Consider the following 10,918-nt stretch of genomic DNA (forward strand, 5'->3'; position numbering starts at 1 on the left):
GCAGTGCGAGCGACGTGAAACATCCGATACATTAGTGAGCAGGTTGTGTGCTTTCTTCATTAGCAAGTGAGTGTGTTTGCTTGTGAGCCTTTTTGCTTTCCAAGTCCTGGGAATCATCCACTCTTACATACAATACATACATATATATATATATATACACACACACACACATGTATATATATACATATATATATATATATATACACACATATATACATATACATACATATATATATATACATATATATATATATACACACACACATATATACATACATATATATACATATATATATATACATATATACATATATATATATATACATATATATATGTATATACATATATAAACATATACAGTATGCATATACATGCACACATATACATGTATATGTATGTATATATATATATACACATACATATATAGTTGAGCTTAAAGCAAATCTGCCAATCCTTTGCGTGGGAATGATGGCCAAAGAGCAAGGCAGAAAGGAAGAAAACTGCGATGATGTGGGAAGGATACAGGAAAGGGTAAAAGGAGATATCCCGCCTCTCCTTCGCGACATTCTTTTCAGGGATGCGACTGCGTCCCGTTGGTGGCAGAGAGAAGTCTGGCCTTGTCTTTCCCCGAGCCTTGCCTTTGTAAGACGCTCCCGGCGTGGCTTCCGCTTGCGCTCGCCGCGTCCGCCGCGCGCTCTTTCTCACAGTCGCTTTCCGAACGCCTGGAATTCTGACGCGAAGGTGTGCTGGGCGGGCGGGAAGGTTTGCCGTTCTTCTCATCTGAAGCGGACAGGGACATGTGTACATTTATCAGAGCTGTTTATTTATTTTATGGAGGAATTTAGTTAATCATAGAACTGGCACCCAATGTTATTAAAAAGTATTGATTATGAATCAAGAACCGATTCTGAATCAAATCATTACCCCCAAGAATCGAATCGTGTGGTTCCTGAAGATTCACAGCGTTATTCTTTTCTTCTATTTTAGTCATTTATGAAAAGGTAAACATGTTAGTCTACTGGGAGCTAGCAGCTACACAACAGCTAAGCATACAATAGCATGCAAGCTAGACATATGTAATAAGTCTCCTTAATTGAACAATATTGCAGTCTACAACATGACGTTTGTTAATATAAACAAGTATCAAATAACTATAGTTGCATATTACTTACACATACAAAGTCTCCAAGGCAGAAGTGAATTAGAAAGTATCCAGTAACAAATGTGTCCGCATCGTTCATCATGAGCTAAACTCAGGGGTGTTGGGCCGGATTGGGTGAGTTTGCTAAGTATAAAAATGAGTGGAAATTTTGGAATAAAAGAAACTGCTGTTCTGTGTCCACTAGATGTCACAATAGCAACTCTTTGTATATTTGTACGAACCCCGTTTCCAAATGAGTTGGGAAATTGTGTTAGGTGTAAATATAAACGGAATACAATGATTTGCAAATCATTTTCAACCCGTATTCAGTTGAATATGCTACAAAGACAACATATTTGATGTTCAAACTGATAAACATTTTTTTTTGTGCAAATAATCATTAACTTTAAAATTTGATGCCAGCAACACATGACAAATGAAGTTGGGAAGGGTGGCAATAAATACTGATGAAGTTGAGGAATGCTCATCAAACACTTATATGGAACATCCCACAGGTGTGCAGATTAATTGGGAACAGTTGGGCGCCATGATTGGGTATAAAAACAGCTTCCATGAAATGCTAAGTAATTCACAAACAAGGATGAGGTGAGGGTTAACACTTTGAAAGCAAATTGTCGAAGATTTTTAGGACAACATTTCTAAACAAGCTATTGCAAGGAATTTAGGGATTTTACCATCTACGGTCCGTAAAATCATCAAAAAGTTCAGAGAATCTGGAGAAATCACTGCACGTAAGCGATGATATTATGGAGTTTTGATCCCTCAGGCGGTACTGCATCAAAAACAGACATCAGTGTGTAAAGGATATCACCACATGGGCTCAGGAACACTTCATAAAACCACTGTCAGTAACTACAGTTGGTCGCTACATCTGTAAGTGCAAGTTAAAGTTCTCCTATGCAAAGCCAAACCCATTTATCAAAAATATCCTGAAACGTCGCCGGCTTGGCTGGACCTGAGCTCACCTAAGATGGACTGATGCAAAGTGGAAAGGTGTTCTGTAGTCTGACGAATCCACATTTCAAATTATATTTGGAAACAGAGGACGTGGTGTCCTCCAGAACAAAGAGGAAAATAACCGTTCGGATTGTTATAGGCGCAAATTACAAAAGCCAGCATCTGTGATGGTATGGGGGTGCATTAGTGCCCAAGGCATGGGTAACTTACACATCTGTGAAGGCACCATTTATGCTGAAAGGTACATTCAGGTTTTGGAGCAACATATGTTGTCATCCAAGCAACGTTATCAAGGACGCCCCTGCTTATTTCAGCAATTCAAGTGTTACAACAGCGTGGCTTCGTAAAAAAAAGAGTGCGGGTACTTTCCTGTCCCGCCTGCAGTCCAGACCTGTCTCCCATCAAAAATGGTTGCCGCATTATGAAGCATAAAATACGACAGCGGAGACCCCGGACTGTTGAACGACTGAAGCTCTACATAAAACAAAAATGGGAAATAATTCAATTTTCAAAGCTTCAATTAGTTTCCTCAGTTCCCAAACGTCAGGTGACACCCTGCTAGGGCAGCCGTTGGCTCTTGTCTCAGACCTTCCCTGAGGTGATTGGTTGACCCGACCCCAAAAAAGGGAATAAGCGGTAGAAAATGGGATGGATGGAGTTCCCAAACGTTTATAGAGTGTTGTTAAAAGAAAAGGTGTTGTAACACAGTGGTGAACATGCCCTTTCCCAACTACTTTGGCATGTGTTGCAGCTATGAAATTCTAAGTTAATTATTATTTGCAAAAAAAAAATAAAGTTTATGAGTTTGAACATCAAATATCTTGTCTTAGTAGTGCATTTAATTGAATATGGGTGGAAAAGGATTTTCAAATCATTGTATTCCGTTTATATTTACATCTAACACAATTTCCCAACTCATATGGTAACGGGGTTTGTAGTATATACTACATATGTAAAAAAAATAAAAAAATAAACCACATGATATTAGTGCACCAGTAGAAGAAAATGAGCAAACTACATAAATAACATCCTGTAAAGTGATTTTGATATTTTTTATCCCAATGTGTTGACTGATTAATATTATCACATAGTTTTTTCAGAAAGTATAAATAACTACAAATAAAGATAGAATACTATTAACCGCAACATATAAGTGTAAAAAAAACAAACCCCAACAACATTATAGTTTGTTCATTTTCAGAATGTGCTTGTTCTATTTTTAAACAAAAAAAAACAATCTGAAGTTATTGTGCCGTAATTTTACCAGTCCGGCCCACTTGGGAGTAGATTTTTCTCCGTGTGGCCCCTAATCTAAAATAAATTTGACGCCCCTGGCTTAACTTGTTGAATTATTGTAGCCACTTGGTGTCGCCACGTGTACAATTACCACTACACTTCAATTTAAAGACAGCATATGTACGTTGATTAATAATGAACAAGTACATGTTTTTCAGATATACCATTGTTCTCTGTTTGTGTAATTTCACTGGATCAAGCCTTTTCTAACATTCCACACTTAAAATAAAGAAAAACAAAGTATTTATGATTTGTGCTGATATTGTATCGGCCAATAATCCCAGCTTTAACATCTGTATCCTAGCGGAAGTGAACAAGTTTTATCGGGACATCCCTAATTTAGTGTGTGTGTTTTGTGTACTACACACCAGCCAGTGCCTGCACAGAAGGCTGATCATGAGTACTAAGGAGCTGAGCCTGAATGGTTTCCACCACCCTCTTGAATCTGCGACTGGGACCTGAAAAAAAAAATCACAAAAAAAATGATTTACAGCAGTCCTCAGTGGTGAAATTCATCATGATAACGCAGAATTATTAAATAAGAGTTCAATATCATTCGCCATAATGTTCATATATTCAGACGTGTGCTTGGGCTGCTTGATTGGAGTTGCATGTTATCAGGAAAGTAAGTGCTACCATCATAACTGAAGTCTATTTAACAGATGCTGACGATGTTGCAGGCACCTTTTTCAAAATGTGCAATACATCTTGACTATTAACTATAGTGTGAGTAATTATAATTTTTAGGCTTTTAAAACTGTAAAATACCTTAAAACATGCATTACCATTTCAGTTTGTGATCAGATTATGGTATTTGTGGGGAAACATTTAAACATGAACGCGTCAGGTGCACTTTTGAATGTTATTTACACTATATTGCCAAAAGTATTTGGCCACCTGCCTTGACTCACATATGAACTTGAAGTGCCATCCCATTCCTAACCCATAAGGTTCAATATGGTGTCAGTCCACCTTTTGAAACTATTACATCTTCAACTCTTTTGGGAAGGCTGTCAACAAGGTTGCGGAGTGGTTTTATAGGAAGTTTCGACCATTCTTCCATAAGCGTTGATGTTAGGCTTAGATGCAGCTGCTCGACCATGGAAACCCATTCCATGAAGCCCTCTGCGTACTGTACGTGGGCTAATTGGAAGGTCTCGTGAAGTTTAGAGCTCTGTCGCATCTGACTTTGCAGAAAGTCGGCAACCTCTTTGCACTATGCGCTTTAGCATCCGCTAACCCCTTTCTGTCGGTTTACGTGGCCTACCACTTTGTGGCTGAGTTGCTGTTTTAACCAAACTCTTCCGATTTCTTATAATAAAGCTGACAGTTGAAATATTGGAATATTTAGGACCGAGGAAATTTCACGACTGGATTTGTTGGTATCCTATGACAGTTCCACGCTGGAAATCACTGAGCTCCTGAGAACGGCCCATTCTTTCACAAATGTTTGTAGAAAAAGTCTCAATGCCAAAGTGCTTGATTTTATACACCTGTGGCCGGGCCAAGTGATTAGGACACCTGATTGTGATTATTTGGATGGGTGGCCAAATACTTTTGGCAATATAGTGTATGTTAATAATGCACTTAGAGAAAAACATATCTGTGGTATTAAGTTTAAAGCAATGTCCTTTTTCCTATTTCATGTTCATTGTTTTATAAGCCTTTTGATTAAAAATGCACCTTAATCCTGAATTGTGCCTATTGTGTCTATTTTTCTCTCACATACATTTTTTTAAGTACATGTAAATACTTATGTACAAAGTTCCTGTACCGCCAAGCTTGTTTTACCATGCAATGTTATATTAAAAAAAATAAGTAATTTTTTTATTTATTTATTTTGCTGCCAGTGGCTGAAACATTCTGGGCAAAACCTTCAGAGTACAGTTTTTCTCCATTTGCTTACACACTAAATTTAAAATCTTCACAAAGTTAAAGTCTACTCGCAGTAAGCAAAACCACTGTACATATTTGTCTAATATTAGGCATAGACTCTGCTTCAGTTTTTGCGTAATATTCCACACAATGCTTTAGACACACACACACACACATATATATATTTTATAGAATTAAATAAATATAGAAATATATATACATATATACATACACACACACACACATGTATGTATGTATGTATGTATGTATGTATGTATGTATATATAAAATATATACATACAGTATATATACACATATATATATTTTTTTTTATTTATTTAATTCTATAAAAAAAGATATATATATATATATATATATATATATATGTGTGTGTGTGTGTAAAACATTGTACATACAGCATTGTGTGGAATATTGCGCAAAAACTGAAGCAGAGTCTATGCCTAATATTAGACAAATCTATATAGTGGTTTGCTTACTGTGAGTAGACTTTAACTAAAATTTAGTGTGTAAGCAACTGGAAAAAATGTTTATTCTGTAGGTAGATAAAACAAAAATTAAAAATAAATATATATATATATATATCTTTATTTATTTAATTTTATTTATTAAAAAAAAATATATATATATATGTGTGTGTGTGTAAAGCTTTGTGTGGAATATTGCGCATATATATATATATATTTATTTTTAAATATATATTTTTTGTACTTTAATAACAGGGACACTTTTAGGTCCCCAGGACCATGAACAGTCATTGAATTAAGGGGAACCATGAAAATGAAAATTATCAAATGCCTTAATTTTTCGGCCTTCATGTAAAAAAGTTCGGACACCCCTGAGTGACAACATGATAAGAATCACTTAAAAAGACAAGAAAACTATGTTAATCCTTTCCGTGTAATTCGATCTTCATACCTGTTATTAGGGTGAAAGTGACGCTGTATATACCCATCTCTCTTCTGCCTTCCCTTTCTGCTCGCTCCCTCTCTTGCTCTCTGTCTCCCTCAGAGAAACCAATGTCCACCTGCGGGGGGAAGAGCACACTATCTAAACAAGATCCAACACAAACAGGTGCATGCATCAGAGGTAGTTGCGTTTGGATACCACCTGTATACGGGGAAAACACTGGAGGAATTGCGGCTTGGGGTCTCATTTACTAAGATCCAAATTATGTGTGCTAAATAGTGTGTGCGAACTATAAAATTGTACATACTATGAGTGGGCGTGTTGCATGTGATCTATTAATACTGCATGTGCAGTTGAGTGATGTGTGTACTACTGGCAATATGTGCCCATGGAAACACTCATTTCCCTCCACATTCATCATTATTTTCGCCAACGGATGTGCAATGTGTTTTGAACAAGCAGCACAAATCTATATTTTGTTTAACCTTTTCTGCAATTCACAACCACAATCTAGAGACAACAGAAACCAGTTGAGCATATTGACGGCACGCTCTACAGGGAGGTGGTGGACCATCACAAAACGGTGGCACATTCATGCATCTGGAATGCTAAACTGAAACAACACCAAGAAGTGTCGATGAAACCGCTTTGCAACAGAGAGGTATTTAGCCACCCTAAATCACAGACTATAATCAGTTACTTTTTTTCCTACGTTTTGATCCCTGCTGCTTATAAAATGGTGCAGCTAATTTATGACTTTTTTTTTTTCCAACGGCCATAAGGTTTTGTATTCAACAAATAGTTTTCAGTAAACACCAGCAGAGACACTAACAAGGTTATCGTTTGTGCTATGGCGCCATCTTTTGGACAAGTTTGCTCTCTGCAGGTGCTGTGGGGTGAAGGTCTACAGTATTTCCTTCTGTTTAGTGCTTTCAACAAGAAGTACGAGTGCCGTTCCGTCTTTCAGTCATCCATAACGTTACTACTTGTATGCATTCTTTATACAACACTCCAAGCAACGTTTGTGAGTTTTACAATATAACTAAAACAATTCTTACTCACTAAAGCGTCCCATGTGCTATCGTAATGCAATGAAGCCAACATCGTTAGCGTTAGCTAATACGCTAACATGTTTACAAATGTCTGTTAGTATTATTAACTTACAACGGCATTCTTTTTGTATTGTTCCAGTATATTCACCGGGATGTCACCGAGGAGTTATTGGGTCAGTTTAGCTGATTGGAGACCTAGCTTCTGCAGCTAGTGGGTCCATGACGATGACTTCTGTTATGTCTGATCAGCCGTTTTACTGCCGTTTTACAGACACTGTTTTAAACATTGACAGAATCTTTCTGTGTGCATTAATCATTTCGCAACAAATATATCGTCGACTTTTACTTCAGTGCGGCTAATATATGGATAAATATTTTTTTCCTTCTAAAATTTAATGGATGCGGCTTATATACCAGTGCTCTGTATAATCTGAAAAAAACAGTATTAACACGTGTCAGCAATGTCACAATCAGTACACGACACGTAAGAGGAGAGCGTATCGATCTTTAAATTGGTGGCGTCGATACCAACAGTAGTATCAATATTTGATTGATACAAGAGTGATTAGAACATAATTTGTATTTTTACAGAAATTTTTTTTTTTTTTTTTTGTCGAACTGAAGGAATCATTTTCTGACCACAGGATGAGTTTAAGGGCAAAATCCAAAGTATTTCAATAAGTAGTAGATACTAGTTTTTGCTTTTGTTCAGTTATTGTGTGCTATTGACTTTGTTTTGCTCAAATTATTAAAGTTAAAGTACCAATGATTGTCACACACACACACACTAGGTGTGGTGAAACTTGTCCTCTGCATTTGACTCATCCCCTTGTTCACCCCCTGGGAGGTGAGGGGAGCAGTGAGCAGCAGCGGTGCCGCGCCTGGGAATCATTTTTTGTGATTTAACTCCCAATTCCAACCCTTGATGCTGAGTGCCAAGCAGGGAGGTAATGGGTCCCATTTTTAAAGTCTTTGGTATGACTTGGGTAGGGTTTTAACTCACAACCTTCCGTTGTATGTAATAAAAAATAAATAACTACTTTTAATATTGTGTTATATTGTTAAACTGTCAATAACTATCAAATAGAAAAATGTACAGTTAGTACATGGGATCGGTATTGTCCGATGTCACTAATGAATGATTGGAATTAACAACATAAAACCCTGACCGGAACATCCCGAGATGACAGACTAATCCCAGTGTCCTTGTTTGAGCTGTACGCAGTATTTTGCCACTGTATGCACTATGCAACATAATGTGCCATTTCTGGCACTTTTTCTCTACTTGCCTAGGCTCGCTATGTGATTTTGTGAAGAATGCACTACCATTTTTAGCCACAGGAAAAATTTTGTCTCCTAGAAAAATATAATCACCATATTCTTCAGACTTTAAAGCGCACTTTAAATCATTTCATTTTCTCAAAAAAAAAACCGACAGTGCGCCTAATAACCCGGTGCGCTTAATGTACGGAATAATTCTGGTTGTGCTTACCGACCTCAGAGCAATTTTATTTGGTACATGGTGTAATGATTAGTGTGCCCAGTAAATGGTAGTCACACATAAGAGATATGTGTAGACCGCAATATGACGCCAGTAAACACCAAAACTTTAAATGTTCCATTGAGAATATAGAACATTACACACGGCACTCAAAAATCTGTTGAAATGTTTTAGTATGACTTTGAAGTCGCACTGTTTAATGAATTGTCGGCCCATTACGGCTACCCGAGTCAGAGATACAAGTCTTCAGCCATTAACTGACATTATCTGGCGTTTTGTTTCATAATGTTATGCAAAACCAACTTTTTTTACCTTCTGGTACCTGCTGATGTGTATTTCAGATCTGCATAAGTCCGGAAAATTTGCGGACATTCGCCATTATAATCTGTGCCATTGCCGTAGTTTATAAGCTTGTTCTTTTTCATTATCTTCGTGTTATGGGACATTAACCCTCTGCTGTTGCCATTTCTGATATAAAGTAGCGTAAAGTTCTAACTTTTATCTCCCTGTGGAAGCGCTAAAAACTACCACTGTAGTAGGTTTACATAATTCACCAACAGAACTTTAGTTATTAGAGAGTTCCGGTCAGATGTTTTTTCACAGGACACATTTCCGGCATTGTTGCACTAGTGAGCCACGGATGAGAAGATGCTGCTCTGTTCTTGATTTAAGTAAAGTCTGAATGTCATTAAAACTGTTAGCTCCATCTTTTGACACTTCCTCCACTCCCGTCCTTGCACGCTACACCGCTACAACAAAGATGACGGGGAGAAGACGCTGTCGAAGGTGAGCCACGTAAATAAGACCGCCCACAACCAACCGACTGTTAGAAAGCAACTTGAAGATAGTCTGTAAAACATAATCCATACAACATTTTGACCAAAGAACCACCATTACATGTTAAGTAGACCACAAGATAATGTTTAATATTCAGAAAAAAAAATCATAACGTGACCCCTTTAATGAGCCTTATCATCCGGTGCACCTTTCGTATGAAAAAAGACCTGAATAGACCCACTCATCCGCAGTACGCCTTATGGCCCAATGGTCCAGAAAATATGGTACCGTATGTCCCAAACAGTCCATCTAAAATAGTTACAGGGGAAAGCGGGCGTAAGAGGCAATTGAGTAATAGCATCTTTAGTGCTAGCAAATAACTATTTTGACACATACAAGTACAAAAATAAAAAAAGTTGGTAACCACTGTCTTATATGATAAAAACTTTTTGAAGTATGCATTGAATATGGGGAAGTGTGCTTTGGGCTTTGATTCTTGGGGGTAACGATTCGATTCAGAATCGATTCTCGATTCAAAATCAAAACTTTAATAAGAGTGGGGTGCCAGTTCTATAATTAACTACATTCCTCCATGAAATAGATAAACAGCTCTGATCAATTTCTAAAGTCCTTAAAAAAACAGTTTTTGTTAAATAAAATGCATAGGATTTTCTAAACTGAATCTGTACAGCAAACATGGGCATCAACATCACCAATGTGATTTGCCGGAGTGGTTGGACAGGACAGATTTAAAAAAATAAATTAATATCGAGTTTTGATTTTTTTAAATAGATTAAGAATAATTTTAAATAAGAATTGTGATTTATTCAAAAATCAATGCACGACTGTTTCTAAAATGCCCATAAAAAGTGGCACATGTCTGCTGCTTGTTTGAAAATATAGCAAAACTCCGCAGGTAGGAGCATGATAACATGAATGTGCAGTAAATGAGTGTTTCCGTGGTGATGCTACCTATAGCAAACGCAAAAACCCCATTTAAATAAGTGAAGTGAAGTGAATTATATTTATATAGCGCTTTTCTCAAGTGACTCAAAGCGCTTTACATAGTGAAACCCAATATCTAAGTTATATTTAAACCAGCGTGGGTGGCACTGGGAGCAGGTGGGTAAAGTGTCTTGCCCAAGGACACAACGGCAGTGACTAGGATGGCTGAAGCGGGAATCGAACCTGCAACCCTCAAGTTGCTGGCACGGCCACTCTACCAACCGAGCTATACCGGCGGTCTGAACCATTTTTCAATTTAACAAGCAGTCTTAGTAGATCAGTATGGTACAAGCTATTATATAGATTGCACACGCTGTTTAACGCCAGGCATTTAGATCTTAGTAAACCAAGCCCATCGTGTAAATG

At 37.3% G+C, this 10,918-nt stretch overlaps 1 protein-coding gene across 3 annotated transcripts in view; it reads right to left on the minus strand.

The window, feature by feature from the left end:
* Positions 1 to 361: 361 nt before the first annotated feature.
* Positions 362 to 10,918, minus strand: part of LOC133541054 (serine/threonine-protein kinase BRSK2-like) — a 60,083-nt gene continuing 49,526 nt past the window's right edge. For all 3 annotated transcript variants that reach the window (XM_061884125.1, XM_061884124.1, XM_061884126.1), the window contains 3 exons: positions 6,227 to 6,335; positions 3,784 to 3,873; positions 362 to 780 (listed from right to left, as the gene is read on the minus strand). In XM_061884125.1, coding sequence (XP_061740109.1) covers positions 572 to 780; positions 3,784 to 3,873; positions 6,227 to 6,335 — 408 coding nt within the window. In that variant the 3' untranslated portion in view covers positions 362 to 571. The remainder of the gene's footprint in view (positions 781 to 3,783; positions 3,874 to 6,226; positions 6,336 to 10,918) is intronic.

This window comes from Nerophis ophidion, linkage group LG23 (assembly GCF_033978795.1).
Source record: "Nerophis ophidion isolate RoL-2023_Sa linkage group LG23, RoL_Noph_v1.0, whole genome shotgun sequence".
Taxonomy (NCBI): Eukaryota; Metazoa; Chordata; class Actinopteri; order Syngnathiformes; family Syngnathidae; genus Nerophis; species Nerophis ophidion.